The 27,370-nt window shown below is 41.0% G+C and overlaps 1 protein-coding gene across 4 annotated transcripts in view; it reads right to left on the bottom strand.

The window, feature by feature from the left end:
- Positions 1–56: 56 nt before the first annotated feature.
- Positions 57–27,370, bottom strand: part of slc12a6 (solute carrier family 12 member 6) — a 28,380-nt gene continuing 1,066 nt past the window's right edge. Inside the window, exons 2-27 of one of the 4 annotated variants that reach the window (XM_022768145.1) lie at positions 24,833–25,691; positions 19,335–19,429; positions 18,523–18,651; positions 17,093–17,239; positions 16,931–16,985; positions 14,055–14,185; positions 13,547–13,788; positions 13,329–13,456; positions 13,056–13,241; positions 12,256–12,420; positions 11,739–11,837; positions 11,238–11,295; positions 10,891–11,065; positions 10,260–10,378; positions 10,059–10,157; positions 9,850–9,969; positions 9,518–9,622; positions 8,755–8,923; positions 8,450–8,645; positions 8,147–8,316; positions 7,925–8,056; positions 6,884–6,991; positions 6,465–6,521; positions 3,919–4,157; positions 3,679–3,812; positions 57–2,585 (exon numbers count right to left, since the gene is read on the bottom strand). In XM_022768145.1, the coding sequence (XP_022623866.1) occupies positions 2,494–2,585; positions 3,679–3,812; positions 3,919–4,157; positions 6,465–6,521; positions 6,884–6,991; positions 7,925–8,056; positions 8,147–8,316; positions 8,450–8,645; positions 8,755–8,923; positions 9,518–9,622; positions 9,850–9,969; positions 10,059–10,157; positions 10,260–10,378; positions 10,891–11,065; positions 11,238–11,295; positions 11,739–11,837; positions 12,256–12,420; positions 13,056–13,241; positions 13,329–13,456; positions 13,547–13,788; positions 14,055–14,185; positions 16,931–16,985; positions 17,093–17,239; positions 18,523–18,651; positions 19,335–19,429; positions 24,833–25,058 (3,576 nt within the window). In that variant the 5' untranslated portion in view covers positions 25,059–25,691 and the 3' untranslated portion in view covers positions 57–2,493. Of the gene's footprint in view, positions 2,586–3,678; positions 3,813–3,918; positions 4,158–5,472; positions 5,497–6,464; positions 6,522–6,883; positions 6,992–7,924; positions 8,057–8,146; positions 8,317–8,449; positions 8,646–8,754; positions 8,924–9,517; positions 9,623–9,849; positions 9,970–10,058; positions 10,158–10,259; positions 10,379–10,890; positions 11,066–11,237; positions 11,296–11,738; positions 11,838–12,255; positions 12,421–13,055; positions 13,242–13,328; positions 13,457–13,546; positions 13,789–14,054; positions 14,186–16,930; positions 16,986–17,092; positions 17,240–18,522; positions 18,652–19,334; positions 19,430–24,832; positions 25,692–27,370 lie in introns of all 4 variants that reach the window. The other 3 variants (XM_022768147.1, XM_022768146.1, XM_022768149.1) reach the window with 3 other exon arrangements.

The following is a 27,370-nucleotide window of genomic DNA, read 5'->3' as shown; positions in this document are numbered from 1 at the left end:
CAGCTAAAAAAGACAAACTTGTAACTTTTCTTTCAAAATTGCTTTATTTATTCCCATGTTTTTTCAAGCAAAGTTTTTTATGATTCCTTTTTATATTAATGTAATTAAAAAAAGATAAAACTTGGGATCTTTTTTTGTCTTTATGTACAAGCAAGAAAACAATGTTTAGGAAATAACAATGAACATGAAAGAATCCCTGCACAATAACACTGTAAAAAATAAAAAGAACAAAGCATTAGAGTGGAATCAAACACCTCTAGTTTACAGCTCCTTACTTTAGCAACAAGCTCACGTTCACACACGCTCTTTCAGACACACATAAACACAGACAAAGCAGGATGTCAGCAGGTGGATTTCAGGTGTATGGTGAAGTGGAGAGTTTCAGGGCACAAGCTTGTGCTACACAGCGTAGCAGATTTTCTCATTAGAAGGAATGGAGAACACTATTTTGCTCTGTTAAATGAACACGTATCATCCATGCTGCGCACACACATATACATAAACACTTCTCTCTGAGTGAAGATGACATTTTGACAGCATGCAGTGCAGTGGTCCTCTCCACGATGGTCCAGTGTGTCAACAATACTTTCCAAATTCTTCCCTTTCCAAGGCCTTCACAACAACAACAACAACAACAACAACCGCAAAGTCTGACCTCGCTTCTTTAAACACACTCTACCGTCTACTTTAACTTACTAACTATTCACATGCAGTCCAATGTGGGCCGGTTTATGGCACAACACAGAGAAACCTCTGATAACTTCCTTTACATTGGTTTAGTTCATTTGATGCGTTTTCCTGGGATCTCGGTTGATGTTGACAAATCCATAAATGTGTTGCATAAAGACAGCCCCCCTCTTGATTTAAGGAACCAAGCTATATCCATCTAACAGCTGACAACACGTATGAGCAGAGCGGACTGCTGAAGATATGTGTCAGGTGGCAATTGTACATAATTTCTGTCATTTGTTTTCATCACAATATGTATGTATAATGTATGGAAGCCCACTTCTGCTAAGACAAAAAATAAAAAATAAATAAAATAATGGAAAAATAAAATAAAATACAATTTATACTCCAAAATCAAAATTAAGAGATAACGTCATCATATCATTTTGACTTGAAGTAAGAATTTTGACTGTTTATCAAATAATTTTGACTTAGTAGCTCACAATTTTAACTTAACAGAATTTTTATTTATCTCCTAATGATGACTTATATCATAAGATGTGCAAAATCTTAATTTTAATCTTTTTTTAATCTCATTTCAACTATAATTTGAAATTTTTATTTCATAATTTTGACAAAAATTGGAAAAAAAAACTTTTTTAATCCAATTTTGACATGTCTTGTAAATTAAGTAGGTCAGTTTTGATTTCAAGTTTGACAAATTTTTAAATTATGATTCAATAATTTGCATCTTTTAATTTTGACTCAAAAAAATTTGACAAAAAAAAAAAAAAAAGTATCCAATAAATTAAGACACACTATCCATATTTTCACTCTCCATGAGCAGTTTTGTGCTCATCATAACTAACTGTTTAACTTTCTTTTTCTTTCCTGGCAGAAATGGTTTCCTATACGAGAGTAGATTGTGAGAAATAGCAGCAGGTTCATACGAACACACACAATAACCAGAATAATAATTCCGTGTTACTCCACTTTGAACTTCACTGTGGATAAAACAAATTTTGAGGTTTGTGCAAATACTATTGGATATGGTGGATATCAAAAGAGGCCAGTATTGATGTGCAACTGATAACCATTTCTTCCTTTCATCTCCTTAAACATGTTACACTTTCAAGTAAGGAGATGGCACAAAAGCACACTGATATTCCTCATGTGCAGTACTAAGATGGACTCCACACTCTCTTGATGCAGTGTTACTTAACCAGTTTTCATGAAGCACTGGAATAAACTTTTAGATGTTTTCAAGGAGAAAAGAAAACAACAAAAACACTTGATTCAGACATTCAGGCTAACACACATCTGCTTCCAAAATACATTCTGTACAAAAAGCAACCCTGAGTCTCGTCAGTGCAAAGACTGCTCCGTTCTGGGACGCTTCACAGCCTCTCGCGCTCTACGTTTTTTCATTCAGTGGTCCACGGCCCTAACACTCTCGCTCTTAACACAATGCTGGTCCCTTCACCGATAAACCAAACCTTCTTCAGATGGATAACTTTCATATACACACACAAACACACACACACTTGTTTTTTTTTTTTCTTTTTTTGCTCATTCGTGGAATTGTGTTGGCATTTCTGTAGCTCGACAGAAGTAGAATGGAAACCCTTGTCGTGACAGAAAAGTGTAAAACATGAAAGGAAAAGGGCTGGGTGGGGTGTTGGGCGTGAAGACTGACGCTGCAGCCAATGACAGTCTCTCTTTTTGGGCCCACATCCCCAGAGCTCACAGGCCCCTCCGTCTCCCTTCGCTCACTTCTGCGCGACTGGCTGCTTCTTTACCACTGGCTTCCTCCGTTTTGTCCATTCAGGAGTAGATAGTGATGACTTCACTTCCTCCACCTCTCACCAACAGGACACGCTCCAGTCCTTCTGTTAAAACTTCGAGGAACTCCATGTCTACACAACGAGTCAAGGAACATTTTCGCACCGAGCACTGAAAATATCACATACATGCTTTCTGATTGGCCACCATGTGTCTTTTAAAACTGTTATTTGAACGTAACAACTGATTGTTTTCCATAAAGATACATTTTATAACTTGAATATCTTCAGAACATTTGGCTCCTGGTAATTATGGATGGCAGTTTTCACCATTCGCTGAGTTTTTTAAACGACGGATCAAATAATAGACATAAAAAAGCTGCAGCACTGATCATTTTCTCTGTCTTTTGGTCTGTATAAAGATTTCAAGTGTTTGTTGTCCCCGCCTACCATGAACCTTTCTTCCTCAATGCTTCTGGATGCCATCAGAGTTTAGAGTAACAAGAGCGGCTCTGTCCTGCTCTTTGTGGCATTTGGGGAAGATGACACTCCCAACAAGCCCAGCCAAACTTATTATCCAAGACAGCAAACAAAGTGGTGAGACCTCATCCTAAAAGCCTTTTCTCCTGTCAAGTTGAAAGTGACACAGTTTGAAAATACTTGTAAGTGTGCAAATTAAGCAGCCAATCAGGGTTATGAAAGAATGAAACTCCTGATTTAACATTTTTCTTCATTATACTTCTAGGTCTACACTGAAATACAAGAGCAGTGCTGCAGCTTTCTTTCCTTGTCTTTCATATGGACCCGTCAACAGCCTCAGTCAGGCGCCTTCAGCATAGTATCATGTGTGTGGCCATCAAGTGCGTATTTAAGACCCCTTTTGTCAACCAGACATGGAGTTTTCAACCGATTCAATGCTAGCAGGCTAGCTGCAGCTAATAAAATCTGACAGCTGTCACTTCAGCTGGCAAAATTGATGGTCGCTGGCTAAAGAAAGAAATCTGCATCGATTTAATGCTGTTCAAGTAAAACCAGCTGCAAATGAGCTTTCTATATTCTTCTATATATTATAGAAGCTATCTACAATATCTACATTTCCTACAAATTATCTACAAAAACTTTTGTAATGTCACACTGTCCCACTGGCATTGTTGAAGATTAAACAGTTTGTGAACTCTGACAGAAAGAGCCACTAAATGTCATTTGCCACCGTTGGTGATAAGGATACAGTTCTCGTCTCCGTCTGGGTTCCTGGGCGGTCCTGGCATGTTGAGCAGGACAAGTCGGGCATCATGGGATTTGTTGACAATGACCTCGTTGAGTTTGACGGCAGTGTGCATCCGCCTGACGTTAGAGTGGTCCCTGAAAGACAATAAGGTACATTAAACACCTTGTTTATTTAACTACTGTGCTGTGACTTTTCCAGAGGGAAACGTTCCCTCCTTGTGAACATCGTATTTCCACTCACGGCCTGATGCTGAGCATGTCTCTGAAGCCCTCGGGTGTGGAGCAGCCGGAGTGTGTGGCTCTGTACTGCGAGGTCTTCTCTTTGGTCCAGGTCATCTGAACTCGACGGTGGTGTTCGGAGCTGCCCCCTCCGCCGCTGCTCACCACCCTGTCTCGCTCCCCGGCATCGGTGTCGTCGTCGTCGTCTGATCCGATGCTCGTCAGACGCAGCATGGAGTTACGATCCTTCACCAGCTGAGCCTGGTGTGGTAGACGGACAGAAACAAACATGTTCTTTCTCATCTCATCACCGTTTCAACCTTTTTTTCTACCTTATTCCTACCTCCCTCTTCTACATCACTCCTTACTCCTATCTCTCTCTCTCCCTCTCTCTCTCTCTCTGCCTCTTTGTACCTGTACCTGTCTTGCTCTGTTTCCTTTGCAGCTGTTTGATGAGACTCCAGTACTCCTGTACCTGGGGGAAAGATACACCTACAGACAACACAAAGTCACCTAACTTGCTAATACTAAACAAAAGGCCAGTCTACTCTAGTAGAAGCTCTGGGGGATAACTACAGGGACACGACAGCGTTAGTGCTGAATTTAATGAACAGCAAGACCTGAGTCAAACGGCGCCTGAGATTCAGAAATGAGCGATGAAAAGAGTCAAAGAGGGGTGAATGGAGGAGGGAAAAGAAAAGGTGACATAAAAATGAAAGAGTGGAATGAGAGTGGACAGAAATTTATTTACTGCTCTGATGTTTTTGATTGTTAAAAGCACATTTGACCCAGGTCAGCATTTAGTAAGTCATTATATTGATCTGGACAAACTCCAGAACTTTTAATTGACTCCTTCAGATAAACAACATAAAGAACAGCTGAAATTTAAAGATGAAAGCTGATTTGGAATCTCATCATTTAAAGCTAAGGGTCATAAATATGAGATCTAATACGTGATTATAGCTCGAATGTTATTGGATATTTGGCTGATACTGATATAAATATCTGTGATTTTACATCAGCTGATTGTTTTCTTCTTTAAACACAAACAATCTTGAGTTGGAGTCCTTATATTTCAGGAGGGTTTGTGTGACCAAAACATACTGCGTGGGACATTTTTCAGTGTTAAAATCAACTTGTCAGAGCTCTGTGGTGGACAAACTTTGTAATAAATTACCTCATCAATTTATAGCAATTTCTTGTCATTTATTGTCCGACATGTCAACCAATCACAATTTACCTACAATAAGATAATATCTTTCAGTAAGTCGGACTGGCCAATTTATGGGCCAAGTTGTTATTTCTCTCTAATTTATTCTCCTGTGGTATTTCGAGAAAATACATTCCTCTGATTTTCAAAATGATCAGGACTGACAACACAAATTCACATTCACTGCTTTATGTCTTTTTCTGAAGGATTCAACTGCACTCGTAGAAGCTCAGAGGCGTCGCTGATCCAGACTGTGTGATCAAGAAAACCTCTTTGCTGCAACAGTGTGTCCAGAATGACCACTACGTCTCACTTGCTCTACATCAGACAGATGATGCTTCACTACTGTGTAACCAGTAAACTTACATCATCAAAACTCCAGCGTACCCGCTGAGGAGACCAGTGACAAAAGGAAACAACATGAACTTTAATAGTAAAGCTGAATGTGAGATGCTGCTCAGATTGTTTTACAATGAAAAATTAATTTCTTGTGTCCTTGAACGTACTGTTGCATATCCAATACTTGGCCTTTTGACTCATTTTTATATCAATATCCTACCTTTTCTGATCCTGTAACAAGTCACTGTCTTATAGATTCATTTTGCCATTTTCAATAGCATCTAAAGTACTGCAACCCACAAAATGTATATCTTTGATAATGTCCTCTTCACCTCAAGTCAGACTCTAAATATAATTCTTTATGTGGAAAGCATGCAAGGAAATGATGATCTCAAAGCCAATGCATTGACCTTAATATTTATATTGTCAGTTTGCTCATACAGGGACAGCTACAGATTCCAGACCTCATCCACTGTGTTATTTCTCAACTGGCTTTAAGTTTAAGAAATGATTGTGGTCAAACTCTTTAACAGCTTCAGACTGACATTCACTAGAACAAATATCAAAGTTTTAGAAAATGTAGAATCTGAAAAAGGAAATTTATCCCATACTCTTACCAGAAGGAATTCAATGCTTTTTAAGACACACACTGGTATAGCCTTGGTTTTAACATTTGCAGGAGTATTTTTTTAAATTTGATCATTTTTGCCAACATCTGTGAATATCTGTATCATAAAGCAGCTTTACAGCTGCTGCTATAATTTGCCCCAGAAAAGGGCTTTTTTTTCATTTTTTCCAATATTTTAATATTTACTCATTTAATTTTGAGAGATTCCACATTAGCTAAAAAATGCTTTTTAAATAAGAAATAAGAAAAAATAACTGGAAGTGTCCAACAGATTAAAATGTGTAACTATCTGTGAGCTACTGTATCTTCTAACTGCCTCAACAGCATCCTGTACAGTTTATATTTTGTAGAAATAGATGAACTTACAGCTGGCCATAACCACTGACCTCACCTGAGACCTTGTAGCTCCACCTGCCTCTGGCCTACTGCTGCTGCTACCAGGGTTTCCCTGATAAAATGATGCACGACATTCACAGACAGATCAGATATGAGCGTGTTGTAGCTAATCGTGCATACAACCCATGTTCATGCTTATAATGACCCAAGTCCAATCACTTCCACCACTTCCGACCCATCACCGGGAATGATACAAAAGAACAAAGAAAAGAAAAACAAAACAAAACAAAACAACTCCCAGTCACGCAGATGGTTGCCAGATCATATGAATAGTAGTGTTAAAAATCAAAGTCATTTGATGTTGTTTAAATGACTAGTGGAGACAATTTAAGGACATGTCCTGGCTGTCATATGCAAATCTACAACCTTTTTAAATTAAATGCACAACAATCTCCACATTGGACCTAATCTTACCTCTCTTTCCCGGTCTGATTTCGAGAGTCGCATCTGTCGGAGCATCTGAGACCTCTGCTCCATCATCAGGGTCCTTTCATACGTGTACGCACTGATATCACTGTCATGCTGAGAGAAGAAGTGAAAAAAGAAACGAGAGAACAGTTGTGTAGAGATAAGCATTGTTGTACTCTTGTACTGCTCAACAGTCCTGCTCAAGCTGTGCAGCCAAGCACTGTTCAAACTTCTAAAGGGACGCCCTGAGTTTCCAAATATATCAAAAAAGTTTTGTGCATCATTTATGCACAAAATGTGCATAAATGATGCACAAAACATGCTGAAAATTTCCACTCGGTGGAATGGTGCAGCTATAAAAAGACGGAAGCTGTGTCCCAATTCAGGGGCCGCATCCATCGGAGGCTGCATTTGAACACCGACGGCGTCACAGCAGCATGACAAGGCTGTCCCGTTTCAAGAGCCAACGGGTGGATCGTTCGTGGCCCCAATCTATCCCAAGATTCATTGCACGTGCTAATGAAAAGTATATGGCAGCAAACAACCCCGACAGACGGTCAGAGGATTATACTTTTACATGTAGGTATTGGACTTCAGCTCAGTTCAACAGCTAATGGTACAGCTATTAAAACCAAGGGCCTTAAAAAAGTTTTTGTAAAACACAAAAGCACAGCTGGTGACGCAAACTGAAAATCCATATGCGGGACAGTAAAATTTCGGCCTTATAGGTCTACAATGGCTACGAAGGGCCACACCTTTGTGGCCCCTGAATTGGGACACAGCTTGAGTCTTGGGTTTGAGTGTTTCGCTCAGTGTAAACAGCATATAGTTTAAATGTGATGCCGGAAGAAGCTGATACATAATATATATGACAGAGAGTGTAATAAGATAATTTCAAAGTTTAAAGGTGCTGAGGTGATTTATAATCGTAATATTACAACATGTGGGAGCCCCGAGTTTATTGCCTCACATGAAACACAATTCAATCCACTTCAGTGAAAATGCACAAATCCTGATAAATGGCAGCCAGTACAGCGAGCAGCGTACCATCTCAACTACTTCCACCTCAGCCTCAATGCGTAGGTGATAGAGGAAGGTTGCCAGGTCCTTTTTCATCTGGATCGAATTATCCTCCATCTGAGCCACTGTGAAGATTCGCATCCCACATTTACGCCACACCTGAGGAGGGGGGAAGAGCCGGACAAAGCAGTTGGAGGTGCAGCAATATTCTCAATGTAGAAAAGACAGTTTAAAAATGTAGAAAGCTACCTTATGCTGGCGCAAGAGGAAGGGCAGCAACATCAGCATCCCCCCGTCATGCACAATCCACCAGACGTCGATGTAGCCCTCTGCGCAGGGTTCACTATTGCTGGGGAACAGAGAGATGTTTTTGGGCACCAGCAGGGCCAGGTGGGCTGCTGTGGTCACCCGCACTGTGTCTGGAAGGAAGAGAGGGGGCGCTGTTAGCCTCGTAACTCTGACATCATTAGATCAGGAAGAGAAAAAGAGCCTCTGTGCATTTTCCCGCTTATCTTCAAACTTAGGAGACAAATTTGCCCGTCTTCGACTCACTGATGAAGGTTTTCCAGGCCTGTGGGTCCTCGCTCTGCCTCCAGGCGTGAGGCCAGCCCATCACCACAGTGTTGGGCTTCATTCCTCCCAGGCCGCTGGACTGGATCATGTGGCTAATGCCTTCACGTGGCTTCTGAGCCACGATGCACTGACAGAAGCCCTTCACACGCTCCTTATCCATCAGGTGCTTTAGAGTCTGAAACAGGGGAAATAAGGCTGTGAGATTATGAAGTTAAATAGCTGATGAAAATCTGCTTTCTATCATGTTTTGTGACCACTGAAACCCTGTAAAGATAATTTCCCACCTGTTCAGCGGCGAGGGCCTCTCCATAGCTCTGTAGGAAGTTGCCAGAGACAACAGTGCCAACGATGGTCAGGCCCTTTCCCGCCTTCAGCTGGCTGGCAAACGTCAGTAGACGAGGAGACTTGACGTGGGCGTCTTCGTCCAGTTTTAGTAACACTAACAGCTGAGGCCTGGAGGAGAGATGAAGCAGAGCGTTTTCTATGAACAGGTTCTCCCACACATTCTAAGAGGACATTATGGTTTACATACTGAAGAGTCTTTCACTATATTATCAAAAGTGAACCTTATCACTTCTTTTGTATTTTTATCTTGTGAATCTTTGACTACACCAATGCGGCTCCACTGGAATACATCACTCTTTTTAGAACGTTTATAGTTCATTCTCGATCTTGGAAACAGCAGCTAACAGAAGTTCAACTTTTATTCTCAACCTTTAAGCTAACATGGACGAGGAATCCTTAAAGTGCTCAGAGAAATGGAAATTTGAACATCTACAAACTCCATCTTCTGAGGACTGTGAGACATGATGAAGGCTCCAGAATAGCTATGGACCATTGATGAAATTGTTTTGTAATAAAAATAATAATCTGTAGTCATTACAGTGTCTACTGTCTGAAGTTTGCAACAAAAAAATGTAGTGCAAAATGTCTGCTTCAGTTGATGAAGGCTATAACTTAAACTGAGTTATAATAACGTATGTGACAGGTTATAAAAAAAAGTGAGAGAATAAATGAAACTAAAGTTTTCACGTCACAGTTGATTACCTCCAGTTTTTGGTGTGCGGTGGTCCCTCCTCCAACCTCAGGAGGGCATAACGGGCAGCGCTGAGTGAGAGACCACGGATCCCATCCCCCCACTCTTTCTCCGCTCTGATACACACATGTATACATGGAATATATATAAGGATATGACGATACATTCTGTGATATGTAATGTGTATTCTGTGACCTCCACTGACAAACAAGCTCAAAGACAAAGAGGATTCAAACTGGAAATAAACTAAGAACACAAAACACACACTTTTGCACACACTATTCTTGACCATGTTGTACATGTAAAAAAATGTGGGGTGAGATACATCTCCATGGCAACATACCCGTGATACTCAATGTATTTGTAGATCATGCCTGCGATCACCATGGCAACGATTGCGTAGTACCAAGAGGATATGAACATGAGCGCCAGGCAGATAATCATCCCCAAAAATGACAAGGTCCTGGACACAGATGAGCACGAGAGGCACAGGTCAGTGTGTGTTTATGTGTGTGTGTGTATGTGGGGCTGTATGGGTGTGTTTGGTAGTACCAGTGGTAGTAGGAAAAGCGCGGTCTCCAGTTGGGTGTCCTCAGGAGGGTTTGGAGGGCACAGGCCAGGTTTACAAACAGATAACACATCAGGAAAAACCTGCATGGAGAGAAAATTAATCAATCACATTAGTAACACAAGTGTGAGATACTTAGGAGTGAGATATACACACACACACACACACACACAGCTGTGTCTCACATTGTAAGGATGGGAGCCACCAGGTCCAGAGAGGCGATGAGAATCCCCAGCTCAGCAATCAGGGCAGTCAGCAGCAGGGCCCAGGTGGGCTCCCCGTTAGCCTTCCCATGACCAAACACCTGGATGAAACACACACAAAAGAAAAACAGTGAACATCTGTGCAAAGGCACCAAGTCAATCATAGTGAAACTGTATTAAAAGGGACAGTTTACCCAACTTTGTCCAAACATAACAACATGGTAACAGACCATACAGACTAACAAAAAGAGTTTTCTCCTTAAAATTCCCTTGCTAACTGTCTGTCTGAGGATTGTCTAAGCTGTCCCTGTTATTATACAGCAATACGAACAATGTGACAGTTTGAGTAAAGCAAATTAACTGCCACTGAGGAACAGAAAATACAGGTAAAAGGTAACAGCTTTGAACTGAAACATTAAGTTAACTGCAGAGAAGAGGTTAACTGTCTGACCTTTCCTCACCCTGCCCCTGTGTTTTCCTTTCATTCGCACTTTTAGTTGAAAGCAGACACAGTTATAATCTAGTTGTGGGTTGTTGCGTTTGCTAAGGAGACACTTAGTGTACTATTATGTTTTGGGTCCCTGTAATTAAAATGAATATTTGCAGCTCAAACCCGGAGGAAGGGGATGATGTTGTCCTTGGCGATGGCCTGCAGGAGTCGGGGAGCGCCGGTCAGCGACTGGAGGCCTGCGCCACACGTTGAGAAGAAAGATCCAATCACAATGACCCAGGGAGTCGGCCAAGCCAGAGTCCCCACCACTAGATTTCCTTTCACTGAGTCACCAAATCTGCAGGAAGCAAAAAAAATACATCAAGTATTTTGAGTGTTTATAGCAGTGGACAAAAATATTACAGCTACTCTTTTTCAACAGAGCAGGCACAATGAAATACAATCTCCTTTTCACATATAACAGGACATGACACATATATACACACAGATACAAGAGCAGATGTACTGACTTGTCTCTGAGGACCACCCCGTCGATGCAAGCTCCAAACAAAACAACGCTGCTCAGGTCTGGATGGACGACACTCAGGAAAACAACATCCAGCAACAGATTAAATCAAACATATCCCAATTGCCTTTTCGACAGTACCATGAAAGAAGCAATCAGTTCGGCTAAAGTGGCAATCACAAAATGATGCATAAAAACTGAAATAGATAATTACACGGCAAATCACAAAGTCAAAAGAGAAAAGCGGACTAAAAACTGCCTAATTATCTTGAAATATAAGAAGCGTTCAGTTATTTCACACCATCAAAACAGCATTTTGCCTCAACACCTCATTGTTGAGCTGCAGAGAGAGGATGGTATTTGTTTAGAAATCCTCTGGAGAGCTGTGCTGCACTGCGTTGTGATTCCAATTCACTTGAGACAAAAAATGTGTGAATGGTGCTCCGAGTTATTTTCTGACTTTGAGTGCCTGGATATTGAATCAAAACATATCATAGAAGGATACAGACGATAGAAGTGGTGAGGATGGCGAGGATGGTTCCGATGGGGATTGAGCGCTGGGCGTCTTTCAGATCCCCCGACCGGTTCGAACCAGCCATGATTCCTGAGGAAAAGAGGAAAATAATAATTATTATTGTTATGAGAATTACAAGTACTATAACTTTGATGCATTATTATCATTATCATATATAGATTTAGAGAGGCTAAGAAACTCTTTATGTTATATGAATATTATGCTTTTTTCAAAAGGATCTTTTGAGTGCTGAGAGGTTCTGTTCACTAAAATACATGTGACAATGTTCTTCTGAATTGCATAGACCTGAGTTTCAGAATAAGAGTCATGGCAAAGACATGATGCACTTGATCCTGAAATAGCAGCTGCTCCAAGGGCGACTTAATATCACACCTACTGCCAACAAACAATGATGGTAAGAATAAAGTTTACACTTCTTATACGCTCATTCTTTTGAGTTAACACAGCAGGTTTGGCATTTGAGCACGAGTGAGAAACAAGTGTGTACCTGTGACAGAGGGGAAGAAGATGCCCACCAGCAGTGTGAAGGAGGTGGTGATGTCAGCAAACACATAGGGTTGGTGCGTGGATGCCGGATGTGCAAAGTGAGACGAGTTGAGGGAGCCTTTCTCCACCACATCCCCTTTGCTGAGGTACGAGCTCCACACGTTCTCTGTGAGGTCGACATTCAACATGTGCTAGTTAGCAAGAGTGTGAAGTTATTATTGTTCATCCTCATAAACTGAGTCTTGAGTCACAGATACTATTCTGCAGCATGGCATGTACAGTCGTGTGCTTGTCGGCAGGTACGTCTGGGTTTGCACTGACGTCCCCTTTGAGGGGATACCTTCACTACATTCTCAGCTAAGCCAAAACCATGTTGTTTTCATATGTAGCTAAATGAGAAAAAGCACCAACTTTGAGTTAAAAGAATAGTTCAACATTAAGAGAAACAGCCTTTGGCTTTCTTGCTGAGAGTTAGATGAGAAGTAACCACTCTGATGTCTATATACTAACCCAGCATGTTAATGTTAATGTTAATGTTAATATGCATATTAACATTGAGTTTATTAGTTGAATTGAAAGTAAATTTGTTTAGTCTAATTGTTTTATAGGAGGGGAAACTTAGTTGTGCACAGTGGATCAATGCAACCATATGAATTGGAGTTTTCATTGAAAAAAAGGTAATGATCATTGTATTCTCACATGCCTAACCACACACTCCATCTCTCTCACACACACACACACACACACACACACACACACACACACACACACACACACACACACACACACACACACACAAACCTGAAATGATCCCACTGGCCAGACCGGGGATCCCTTCAATCTCTGAAAAGTTGTTGGACATGAAGTATTCATCACAGGAGGAGTTGAGGTCTGGACCATGGCAAAACTGTTTCCAAAGATATGTGGTCTTCTCCACCAGAACAGGAGCGTGGGTGGGGTCAAAGGTCGGGCCTACAGTGCTGTTTTCTATTGGGATGGATACGGTATGTCAAGAAAAACGGAATGGATGTAAACAGAGCAGGCTAATATCACTGATCTTCCTCTGTTACCCACCATTAGTAATTGTAAAGTTGACATCATCTTTCTCCACCGGCTCCTTGATCTGCTGCAGGATGGTTTTTGCACACTGGCTGTCATAAATTTCATGACCGTTGATGGTTCTGTTTCCCAGCATGCACACGCTGCAGACAGAAGGACCATCAGTCAGTCAAGAGCGTGAAGAGTTAACCGATTGGTCAGCGTATTTTGTGAAAAATGTCATCAACACTTACGAAAAATTTGGTGGTTTGAAGGCAGAGACCAGCGCGCCGATGTAGATGGAGACAATGGAGACGATGACGCAGGCCAAGAAAATGGAGGCCAGTTTGTTGACGTACTTCACGCCCACAAAGACCAACAAGGACATCAGGAGGAGACAAATGGAGCCGTAGACACGCATGTTGTTCAACATGGCCGCCCCTTCGCCATCAGGGTACTTTGACTCAAAAATAGCTGCCTTAGGTGCTATGTACATCTGGAGGAGGGAGGGAGATAGACTAGATTTATTCAAGTCCAACGAAGCTGGAATACACAGTTCATTCGTTAGGTTTTATAGCAGCATCATATCACATCAATCAATCATGAAAATCTTTAACCTTAAGCACTGCTGCTATATAAAACTAAAATTATTAAACCCTGGAGAAAGGGTGATAATAGTGCCTAAATTATAACAGACATAATGGTGGTTAAAGACAAATACTGGTGATAAGTAATAATTATGATGAGGAAGCCAAAACCCACCAGAAGGATCTCGATGGCTCCCAGGATGTACATGGCTCCAGCGAAGGTGGTGCCCAAGTAGAAACACAGGCCCACCGCCCCCCCAAACTCTGGACCCAGAGAGCGGCTGATCATGAAGTAAGATCCTCCCGCTGGAGGGGGAAGAGAGAGAGAGAGAGAAAGGGAGAGGAAGAGAGAGAGAGAGAGAGAGAGAAAAAAGAGAGCGGGGCAGGTTGTACGTCAGGGTTGGAAGAAGTGGAAATGGAGAGGGGAAAGAGAAAAGTAGGATGGCAGAAGAAAAGAAATGAAGAAAAAATAACGACAGATTGTAAAGAGAAGAGAAGGAACAATGAAAGAGGGAGAAAGACAGAGATGTTGGACAAGAGGAAGAGATGGGACATAAAAACAGAGAGATAGAGAGGGGGATGGATGGTTAGTAACATTATGATGTTAGGACGTAAAGGGAGAGAAAAGAGGACAGCTGATGAGAAGTCATCCTATGCTTGTAGAAATAAGCATAATGTTCTACATGACACACTGGAGAAAGAAGACAGAGCAGATCTTTGGTCAAACAGTATCTGCAAATGACTCTTCGCAACTGTTTTTTGCCTCACTGGTAGTACAGGAGCGGGCTTTAGACAATGTTTAACATTTTAGAACTCTGCCTTCTTGTATTAATCATGGCAGAGTTTTAGAAAAAAAAAAAAAAAACATGTTTATATTTCTCTAGTAATCACAAATTTTCCTTAAGGGATTCTCACATAAATCTTTCATATAAAAGGTGGGAGGTAGGAGGGTTATTTTGTTGTGTATCAGCAGTGATATATTCATCCCTGTCAGCTGTAGTTGACACAGAAGCTGTGGCAGCAGCTGCTAGAAGAAGTTTACTTCATGTTTTTTTCACATTGATCAAAGAAATACATTGATCCAAGTCAACTTACAACAACTTGGATCTAGCTAGGCAGCTAGCTAGCTATTCTTAATGTGGCCAACGAAACCAATAATCGTGTCTCCAGCCAGGTCCATCAATGGGCCACCAGACATATGGGTAGTGGTTCTGACGTCTGGAACCAGGCTATCAGAAGAATACTGTTTTAATTATCTTCACCAAACTCAAGCGTTACACTGGCACAAGTATAATAAACTAATAGTGTTAAACTTACTGATGCAAATAGCATTATTCTATGCAACTAGTACTCCAAGTGAGCTCAAATAAACAGTAAGAATGAATTGCCGATTCAGTTTGAACCAGTTATAAACAGATCATATGAGGGAGTCACACAGTAAGAACAACTACAAATTCACTACTGACTGTAAGTCCAGAATTCAGTGTTTGGTCTCCAAAATGCAACCCTTTCATGAAAGGCATCTTATATTTCCTTTACACACAATTAATATGAATAAAAAATGGTCATATGATGGTGATATTGCAGGTTTAACGTAACTGAAACATAAGATCAGATTTTATAGATAAACTGAATCACGGCCAGCACCCTAACTGCTAAGTTCTTGAGCAAGGCGCACATGCTCCAAATACTGTCTGTGGAAAAGTTTCTGGACTCAAAAGATAAAAGTAAAACATCAAAACACCTTCAGTCTCAGCCATCAGTAAAATGACCTTTATGCAGATGTATGAATTTTCATGTTGAGCTGTATTTGGGAAGCCAAACACTTTTGATTACTCCTTCACGTTAACCGCTGTAAACTACATACCTACAGTATTAACTACAATCTGAAACTGGATGGTGAGAAAGCATGAGCGCTTGAAGCTGTTCAGGTGAGAATAAGAGAGCATGAAATGAAATGTCTGATGCCAAACAAGACATGTTAGACATTAATTCTCTATGTTACCTACCGAGGGTTTTCAATCTACATTCAATTAAAGAAATGTCACATGCTAGTGGAAATATCACACTACTTTGACATTTGGGATATTCGGCTTGAGGCGTTTCAGTGAAAGGCAAAGTCAATGGCGGATAAATATCCTGGGGTTTTTATGTGTGTACAGACAGAGAGGGAGAGGTAGACAGAGGGAGAGACAGGACAAACAGAAATAACACTCATTAGAAGAAACATATGCACTTTGTCAACACCGCCATAGCTGGAAGATGAGAAGGACAACTGGGGGTAAACAACCTGGAAAATTCAAATGAAAATCTACAGAGCTCACTTGGCTTGGTAAATTCAAAACATGGTCACCATAAAAATGTGGATTATGGAGGAAAACTTCAACTAGCTTTGAGAATCAGATAGTAGATGATACGTCACATACTGAAGCCTACATGCTGGCTAAAACGTTCTTTATCGGCTACATTTGCATGTCCTCACCTCTGTATTCACTGGTTGTGTTTAACTGCAGTATCACTGCTGAACCACCAGGTTGGCTGAATCTCATTCGCAGTAAAGCACGTGACAAGTAGACACATATGAATGACATGAAAGCGTGACAGCCCACAGATGCAAACTGCAGCACTGAGAGAAAACTGTAACTTATGTCAGTTCTGGTTTTACAGGGTTGTTACCTCGATGTTATGAAGTACTGTGATTTGACTGATTATCACTTAGACTATTGTTTATCTTATCATCATTTGCTCTATCATGAGTGTCATGAGACACAGAAAATTAATGTTGGCCTTTTTAGTCCCTAACAAGCAAATACTTGAAAATTTCCTTGAGGAACTGAGGAATTCATAGTCAAAATAATAATTTATGAATTTTCTGACAGTCAACTTCTTATTGATCCAATCAGTTTGTTTCCATTTGCAACCTTTTAAAAACCTTTTTTTCTAATCTTGTGTTTCCAGTTAGTTTCCTCCCGCTGTTTAGGTTTTGTGAAGGAGGTCGAACATGTGCCGTTCAATCCACATATTTGGAGAGACAGAGAGGTGAAGGCATACCTGGTACAACTCCATTAGTGGCGATTGCACTCATCGATATTGCAGTCAACATTGTCTGAAGAAGAGAGACAGACAAATAACCAATTTAGAAAGTTTTCTTCATCTGTCTGATCATGCCCGTCTGTCTGCGAACACACTGCAGCTACAGACCCAAATACTCACACAGCAACAGCATACGAAGACAATACAGAGGGCCTGCAGCACCCCAGCAGTCCCCACCACCCAGGTCAACCGCAAGAACAAGATGACGCCAAAGATGTTCTGGAGGCAAGGCAGGTAAACGCCCATAAACGTGCCCATCTGTGGCGACTGGAAGGTACATAGAGAGACAGAACTAAATTATTATCAGCAACAAAGCCCAAACATAGAACATAGTTAAGAGAGAGTCTATTAGGACCTTTTCCTTTTATTTCTACTTTGTCTTTCATCTTATCATTGTTTATAAATGTCTTTTAACTATATATTTCAATCATTTTTATATACTATTTCAAACAATTATTCATCACTTATAGCTGTTTTTCCTCACTTGATTTCCAACAATCTCAAATTGTAATACATGGAGTTACTGCCTCAGGTTGGTGTGCCGTTACCTTATTGTGGCTGGTAGTTTACTGGTTATTGTAACAAAATTTCAAGCTCAGCACTGCACATTTGTAAATTATAAATATCCTCCACAATATCTGGCTATTTTTTCCTACTTTACACAAAGATGTGGATATATCTTTTAAAGCTACTGCACAACGTGCTGACTAGGAACTGCAGCAGTACCCCTCAATGCACCAGACTTATGTTAATGCTTATCCTGAACACACTGTGTGGCCAGAAGGGAGGATTAAAAATGTTTTGGTTGAACTTTCCCAGCCGTCTGTTGGCAAATGTGTCCAATCCTGCAAACGTACAATCAGAACGGGGTGGAAATGGGAAATTACTCTGAACCACCACAACAGATTTATTTAGGCCAGTCGGTTCCTTATCAGCAGGGATCACAGTGCAGATCAGGGTCACATCCTACTGTACTTTCACTTCTAGACGCTGGGTCAAGAGGGCGATAGTTGTAGATTTGTCTGGGACTCAATGAGCATAAATTAAATCTTTAATCTTTAATTTGATTTTAGACAGAGATCTGTCTTGTTTCCTTCATTTTTATGCCTTTATGCCATTTCAGACAGAAGGTATGTGCTGACATTTCCTACAGTGGTAATGATCATTTCAACTCTGTACGTGTTGCACCACAAATGTACGTATAATTATCATCAGGGTTAAGATTGCTGTAGCATAAGGACACTGTACAGCAAGACAAAGTACATTTGGTGCATGTATGATGTATGGGTGACGTCACGGGCATCAAAGTCCTAAAGTACATCTAAACAGATAAGACTTTGATTTAGCTGTGAGAAAAGTATTTAATTGCAGGAAAGTCAATACTGACAAGATTCTGTTATTATAAGACTTACACTGTGAGTTCACTTCTGTTTGTTATGTGATTTACTGTGCTTTTGTTCTTTTGCTGTGTGTTTTTAAATTTGCCTTGATGAGTCTGAAAGTCTATTATCAGTTAAAAAGATGAGTTAGGCAAACAGAGTCTGGTATACCTTGCTGGCTTTCTTCTTCTCACCAATGCTCTCGGCCTCCTCGTGCTCCTTGGCCCCCTGTGTCAGGTTGGTGTAGTTGGCCAGGCGATTGAGGAGAGAGGACACCTTCGGCCGAGTGTCCATCTCCTCCTGTGGGATGAAGAGAGACGGGGGAGGAGAGGAGTGGTGGAGGGAGATGTTGAAGGGAGAAATAGGGTGGAAAGACATGAAAAAAATGGATGGGTTGACAGTGGGCGCAGGAAGGCAGAGAAGAGGGGGAGGAATAAGATAGTCAGAGGATAAAGAAAAGGGGACAGAAGAAAGAAGAGAAGGACCAAAAACAGGGTATAGAAATGACGGGGAAGTAGGCAGAGAGAAGGGAGAATAAGTGGGTGAAGAAGAAGAAAGATGGAGGAAAGAAAGAATGACAAGCATAGAGGAAGGCAAGAGATAGGAGGTAAAGGAACAGAAAATTGAGGAGAGAAAGAGGCATATTATGTGGCTTGTTAAAGAAAGTGGAGATAGAAAAAGAGCTGTTTCCAGGGAACCTTGTAATCTAAAAAAACTAAAATTATCTGCACCCACAAACCAAATGCTGGTCTATTTTTGGCTCTAGTGTAGCAGACAAACTGGCAAATAAACAGCCACCATGTGGAGATTCTGTTTTTATCCGTGTATAATGAAAATGAGCATTTTTAGGAAAGCAGCAAATGTGGCAAAGAGAAAAAGTGTTTTCTACCGTTAATACAAACCAAGAAGTTTGCAGAATATTTATAACATGATTGAAATTTGTTTGCATAGGATAACAGTTTTATCAATATTGTGTTTCTAACCTCAAATAAGGCCAAGTTTCTGTCATAGAAGTCATCATCATCCACCCCGTGACTGTTGTTGATATACACACTGGAGATTTTGGAATTTCCATCACCTAGACACAAATAAAGAGATGATAAGACAGAGAGAGGGGAAGAAAAGAGAAGGGTGACACAGCAGGAAATCAGTGTGGACACACTGGTGGCCGTTTTCATCACTGTCACTATGGCTCTTTGGGGTCGAGTTGCACTCAGATTCATTCCAACTTTCCCTCTCTCACACAAACACACGTACACATACAGAGTTTCATACAACAGCCACCATGTCACCAATTCAGTTCCACCTCAGTCAGCACAGACCACTGCATCAGCAGCACCTGAGTCAGCAACAACACTTCCCTCCCTGCTCCGCTACAGTCACGCTAACGGCAGCAAACGGCCGTACGCAGTGACACACTTGACAGCTGGACACTCAAACATGACAGGACTTGAGACTCATATGAAGCATGGGTCTTTTGTAAAGAAAAAAGAAAAATGAGGCACCGCTGATCAGTCGATTGTTACCAACATTATTTTATGTGTGAAAATCTTATTCTTACACTTTGTTGCTATCCTCCCATTCTTAACTTCTATGACTCTACAGTCAGTTTACAGTTCTTGTTTGGATTTCATCCTAAGCCTAAAGGCAAACATGGGAGACCTAAGGGTCCAAGATAAATATTGGGGCTGCACAATTAATCGAAAAATAATTGAAATCGCAATATGGCCAAGTGCAATACCCAAATCACAGGAGTTGCAAAAAAAAAATCGCAGGAGCAACAAATTTTTTGATAAAGGTAAAATGTGTCACAACATTGTTGTGCATTGTTAGCACCATAAGCACTGTGGTGCTACAGAGACACCCCGGCCTACACATCACATTCTCTACACGTAAAGGAACATCCCGTTTGATACATGCCCTCACATCATCATCATTTTTATATCATTTTCAGTGAAAATTAAAATGTAAAAACAACTGAAATCAAATCGTGAATCAAAATTTATGTTTATCTTTAAAAAAAAAAAAAATTTCTTGTGAAATTAATAGAAATACTTACAACTAGCAGACATAAGCTGCGATACAAGTACAGTCTAAGCCAAAGAGGCCGGGAAATGCTGCTCCTACTTTATAGTCCAAACAGATGATGCACTGGCGGGGGAAACACCCAGAATGCATCAGCAACTTTCACTATCTTATCATCTAACTTCATTTCTCAAACAGTGCATCAGCTGGTTACACAATGAAAAAAAGTCAGTAGCCATTCAAAGAAAAAAAAAAGCCAACATTTGGCTGGTGGGTGGTAAGTTCCCATCCTGTTCACAGTCCTTCGTTTGGCCCAAGATAGTGAGCGTGAAACTGACTCCACACCAGCTTGGTGGTTAATATTCAGTGGCTGAAGCGTGCTGGCGTGGTGGGAAAAGATTAACTAACAAGCTAATCAGGCTATTTGCTCATTTGCTCTCACATGAAATAAAGGTGTTTTGGATAAATACAGATACATATCAGTGCATGTCAGCAAGACCGTCCAGTTCACACACTCGGGACGGGATATCCGTCTGGTATGTTTATCACCTAACCTGTTGGTCTCGTCAGTCAGGAGTCACAGAGATGACGACAGCGTCTTTTGGATGTCAAAGGTTCCTGACTGCTCAGACTGTCTCTGCTCAGCCTGGTGACATTGACATCTCCATCTGACACAACAGTCGCAATAGTATTTTTTCTGTTACTTAATGCAGAGTTGATGCACTGACATCTGTTATTATTTGTTGGTCAGACAAAACATGACATATGAAGATATGATGGTGGCATGATTTTCACTATTCTCTGACATTTTATAGGCCAGACCATTCATTAAGAAAGTTTTGAGTTAAATAAATATATTTTTTATTCTCCAGTTCCTGCTTCTCCACTGTGAATATTTAAGTTTCTTCAGTCTATGATTATTGACTGACTGTCTTTGTGTGTTCAGCTGCCCTGCACTCAACCTCTGTATCACCCTGCATGAGACTGAAACGTGTTTAAGACTCACATTTTAATGCCTTTGATCAAAAACATTTCCACACAGAGGAAGTGAAAGTGTGCACCCTGAACGCAGTTGAGTTGTGACAGTTATCAACAGCGCTGTGAGCTGAACACTCAGTCACACTGGACAACAGTAGAGGAGGCTGTACCACCATCTGGTTCAAAGCTGACTGCAATAACACAGTTCTGTTCTATCACAGTTGCTTTAGTGGTTTAGTAATTTTGACACAAGACTTGATATGTAAAGTTTACAGCCTGCTGTGCTGTTGCTCCTGCATTACTCTGTGTACAAGGACACGGCTAAAAAAAAAAAAGAAGAAAAAAGTGAAGTGATTCCACTCACTCAAGTTAAAACCACAAATGACGTTTACCAATACATTGTTATTGTTTTTTTTGGTTATCTGCCTCACAAATCTACAATCCTAACTGTCCAGGTTCACCTGTGAGAAGTGCAGAAAAAAATAACCTTCCTGTAAATACCTCTCTAAAAACCTCAGCTGTTGAACTGCAGATTTCACACTCAGCACAGAGGAACACAGCTGTCTGCTGTGTGTGCGTTCCCCAAGAGGAGCCCTCCACCTGAGATTACCACACCTCAGTATCATGCCTTTTTGTGTATGTCTGAGCAACCAGTGAAGCAGAAAGATACTGAAGCCAGGTGTGTGTGTGTGTGTGTGTGTGTGTGTGTGTGTGTGTGTGTGTGTGTGTGTGTGTGTGTGTGTGTGTGTGTGTGTGTGTGTGTGTGCGCACGTGTCAACAGGCATCAAACGCAACAGCTGACTTTATCGGTGTCAAACATAATGGATCACAGAGCATTTGACCTTTCTGAAAATAATTCTCAACTCCTCCTGCCTGCTTTCCTTTTCAGCGCCTTTCAGGTTCTTGACTGATTCACTTTAATAACAGCATTTTTCTTGTCAGCATGCTGGTTTTTCTATTTCAGCCGCCCAGGACATGACTGCTCTGCTATTTCTGATAGTTTCTGTGTGGGTGATGGACAGAGAGACGGACAGGCTGTGCAGAACAGTCGTGTAGTTGTGTCTCCAACAATCTCCCTTTTTGTGTCTCTGTATAAACAACCACAGTATCACAACAGCCTGATCGAAACTTAATCTGATTAACTGGCTCCATTTCTATTTATGGAAGCTTATTAAACAACGTGGGGCATCCTTACTACTATGCAACTGCTTAAGTGGATCAGTGCAGCTAATACAGTTACATCTCTCCACGGTTATAACCCTCTTGTTGAGCCCGTGAATCAGCACAGCTATTCTTAAACACTTGTGGAGAGTGATTTACTGCACTCCACACGACAACTGCACAGTCACAGCACAAAAGAAAACTTTTTACTGATTTCTTCATTTACTCTTCCGGATTCCCTCACATTCTCATGTCAAACTAGACTAACCAGGTGCACATCTGCACTTGTTAAACCTGAGTCCATGTGAAAAGGTTTCTGCTGTCAGCTAGCATAAAGTTAAGGGCTGAATCACTGTATCTTCTCTGTAGGTGGGCTGAGCAGCAGTGGGGGAAGTGAAACCTACACTATGGTCATAATAGGCATACATTTTTCATCCTCTTATTGAGGATTCTGCTGAGTGCAATAACTGTGGCGCTGAACTGTTGCTCATTCTGCTGTGGACCCCCTAAGGGAGCAGCCCGGAGTCAAGCTCTCACTTAGGAAACAAATGGGAGAGCTTAATGACCCAGAGAGCCATAAAACACATTTAAAAAGGCATTGTTAAACTCGAGACATGCGTGAGGATGGATCTAAAAATAGCACTTCGCTTTTTACTTCCCATTAAACTGACATTTTTGAAACAGAGCTTGTTGAAACCTTGTGAGCTCGAATATTTTTCTTGCCAGTGGCCTCAGTCCAGCATGAGCCAGTGTGCTGCCTGTGCTTGACCGCAGCATGACTGATTTCACAGTAAGAATTCCTGTGTTGAAACTGTAACTAATGAATGGCACTCTACATCTGTAACTGTGCAAGTGAGTTAAAGCTCTGTTAGATAAATTCACACGCTGACAGATATGAATGGCAGAAAGAGGTAAACATCTAAAATCAATCAGAATAACACAGAAATCATGTGACAAAAGGTCAAGAAACTCTGGCATGCAGCCTGTATGAGGGATTTACACCAAAACATGCACAAGGATCCAGAAAGGCAACAAACAAAGACAACAGATAAATAGGGAAAACACACACACCAAGAATTGCTACAATAGAAGTGCTTCAGGAAGTAAGGGCAGAGTGATGGGTTCAATTTGATTTGTATATGCAGAAATGTTATAGACACTCTTATAATTCTTTTTCAGCAAAAAAGTCAATTTATGGATCTAACTGACAGTGAGTGTAGTAAAAAATACATCTGTTATTCAATCTGTAATACATATTAAAAAATAAAGTGAAGTGTAATACTGACTGCACTGTCTCTGTTAATCTTTTATAGTTAGTCCACAGAGGCATTGCTGTTGTTAAACTGTCCAATAAAACATGTATTTATTATGTATTCAGCTTTACCTTCAGACAGACTGGCAACAACAAATGTTATATTTCAACTCAGAGACCAAATTTTCTCCTCCAAAAGAAATGACAACATATATTGAAACACTACAGATAACAGAGTTGGTGGTAAGTACCAAAGGGATTTTTCTCCCTTGGACAACGGTGTACATTGACCGGCTGGTCATCTCGGGAGCTACACTGTGAACTGCTGAGATGACCACCTTACATCTTCACATCGTTAAAAAGAGAAATTTCTGAAATGAAATTATTTTTTGTATAAACTGAGCACTAGTTGGAAATCTAAATGGTTGCTTTCTCATCTGAACAAAATACCAAAACTTGGGTTAAAGGGTTAGGTTAGATACATAAAGTCTGATCGTCACGCAAAAATATCTGTAACATTGCTGCTTATCCACATCAAGCCCATCGCTCCCCCACAGCTTGCGTTTCCTTATTTGTATGTGCTTTGTATTTGATACATTTCTGAATTCGGAGCATGATTGTGCTTCATCCTTATAGACAGTTCTCCCCAACTGCCATTGATTTTTGTTTACAGAACTTCATGGGAATCCAAAGGCCACATGCTGCTCAAAATGCAGCCACTATGAATGCAGGTTCAACTGTTCAGGAACGTGTGACATTACATGCTTATTTCTCAGCCAGTGTGTCATGAAGGAGTGGCTGGCTTACATGTCTCAAACATAAGGATTAAAATGTCTGTAGCCATGTAAGTAGTTCAGATTAGATTAGGGATTGGATACAATAGAGTGACATGTTGTTATGCAGACTAGGTGTGTGATCTGCATGTGTGAAGCTCTCCAGTCAGGGCTTCTGTATACCATTAAAAAGTGTGAACATGTTTTATGATGCATATTTTAAGCATAAAATTGTTATGTGTCCCTTGAAACCACAGCGACAACAGAGTATGTCAATTTGTGCGTTCTTCACCTTGCTCTGTGTTGCTGTGGTCTGGCGTGTCAGTCCCTCCTCCTGCTGTGGCAGTAGTTGTCAGGCCTCCCGACGTCTCGCTGAGAGGGTCACTTCGATTGACACTCTCCCTGGAGCCGAAGCGGACGCGGGCACCGGAGCGGGAGCTGATGTCAGGAGATGTGTCGGACAGCCCCGGGAGGTCCTCCGCCTTGGTGGGCGTCACCGTGAAGCGCACTGATGCCATGGCAACTCACTTGGAAAAGTTAGACGAGGAGGCGAGGGATGTATGGGAGGCAGGAGAAGATGGATGGCTAGGGGGCAGAGGTGTTGGGGAGGTTTCACGGACTAGCTAGCAGGGCTGTGCTGACTTGAGCTAAGCTAGGCTAGGCTAGGCTTTCTCCCAGGTGATGCCGAGGTAACAGCGGCCACTACAATTTGTCCCTTTGCAGCTGCAATTCTCCATTGAAGCAAAGTAGTCGTCTTCCACCAGGCATGTGAAAGAAACTGTACCAAAGGCCTCTTTCTGCGCCTACAAGTGCAAAAGACTTTCTGATTCTGTTTGAAAGTGATACCAGCACAGGAATTATTTCTTTCCTATGAATGTGTGCATGTGGTTTCAAGCAGCTGGCAGTGATGATAATCACACATACATAAAGAGCTGAGGGGATCTCTTCTTGTTGTGTCAAGCTCAATCTTTTTCGTCTTCCTTTTACGTCAAATTGAAATAGTGTATCTGTACAGAATCTTTTCTACCTACTCTATGTCTTGATTCCTGTAGTTGAGGACTGACGTCTTTCTCTCTGCCTTTTGTCAAGTAAACACATATAGACTTTGTCTGACTTGCACCCTGGAGATAAAAGTGTCTTTCTACTTTCTGCTGCAACCATGAGCAGTCACAGTGAGGGCAGGGGAGGATGTGATGGGAGAGAAATGATTGAGACAGAGAGGAAAAAATACAATAGAAGTTAGTTTATATACAGTGAAAAGGAACAAAATAAGTAGGCTGCATGTACTGTGAATTACAATTAGGAAAAGCAGCACTTTTCTCCACATATTTGTATCTACAACATGTTGTCAGGCAGCCATTGTGTAATGTGTTTACTTGCAAAGATAATCAGTTTAACACAGTCTTACAATGCTTTCTCTGTAGTGCCATAAAACAAATTCACGTGGAGACAGCTGAAAGAGGAGGTCTGTATCTTTTTTGCCTTTAAATTCACCCCATGCTCCTAAAATCAACAAATACAGGCTCTAACCTGCCTTCCTACACAATAAAACGTCAACAAAAGAAGTTGCTAATTGAAATAATACATACATTGAGCAAATATTCATCATTACAGCCTACTTTCCTTTGTGTGAATATATGTCACTTTTTACAAAAACTAACTCTAGGGAAAACTGTGTCTGGGGTTTTATCCTTCAACAACATGACACCTTTCTAAATGAAGGAGGTGTAAAACAATAACCAGTCTGAGCTTCACAGTTGGCCGGCGTGCCGTGCAGGTGCAAAGTCAACTATGCAATTTACTCTGTTGTCTTGAGAGAAAAAGTGACAAGACAGGTGGATATAGCTGAATTGTTGTTTTAGCTTGGTTCATAATTTAATTATTAAAAGGAGAGCGGTTCCAACCGGTTGTGCCAGTAGCTGCTGGCTGTTTTCTCTCACTCTGCATGCAGAGACATGGCACACACCCCCCACCCCCCACCACCCCAACCCCGTTTTAATGCTGCCTTTCTCTCACACTTTGTCAGTGCACATTCAGAGATGAACAGGGGAACAGACAGCAAGGTGGGGTAGATGGGTTTTGCACCTTTCATGCCCAGCTTGCAAAGCATGCCTGGGAAGAGAGTGGGGGGCTTATGGGGCTTATTTTCACCAACTTCCAGCTACAGAGAGAGCTGAGGCCTATCCCAGCACTAGCACGCATTGTACAGCAAAAACCCGGGAGAGGTTATCAGTCTAGACAAACACATTCACACCTAGAGGCAATTAGTCTTCAATACAACTCTATGGCATGTCTTTAGACTGAAAGAGAAACCAGAGAAAAGAGCAGGACAAGGTGCAGAACATTCTGTTCTCCTCTCAAATAATTCAACCGGATTTCTGCTTATTTGAGCGCTTATTTTGTATTTCAGGGGATTCTTTTTCTGTTCAATAACATTGATATTATGCTTGTAATATGGCACAGAATCAATGATGTGTTACCCTGATTCACATTAACCATATGCTGTGATTTATGCTTTCAATCACAGGAGACTAATATCACCTGTGACTTAACCTAATATCTTCATTTATCTTCCAGGCTGTATTACTGGTGTATGCAAGATAATTTTCTGAATTCGCTGCACTATTAGTTGATTGACAGCTTGACAACTTGATTGACAACTATTTAGATAATATATCATATTGATAGTATAATCTTTTTTTTTATTTGATGCATTTCTTTGCTGTACATGATAGTAAACTGAATATGTTAAGGTTTTGGACTGTTATTCACAGAAAATGAGACATTAAAAGACGTTACATTGGGTTTTTTCACTATTTTCTGACATTTT

Source organism: Seriola dumerili, unplaced genomic scaffold (assembly GCF_002260705.1).
Source record: "Seriola dumerili isolate Sdu_G_001 unplaced genomic scaffold, Sdu_1.0 BDQW01001435.1, whole genome shotgun sequence".
Lineage (NCBI taxonomy): Eukaryota > Metazoa > Chordata > Actinopteri > Carangiformes > Carangidae > Seriola > Seriola dumerili.
The sequence above is the reverse complement of the archived record's forward strand: the minus strand, read 5'-3'. Positions and strand labels throughout refer to the sequence as shown.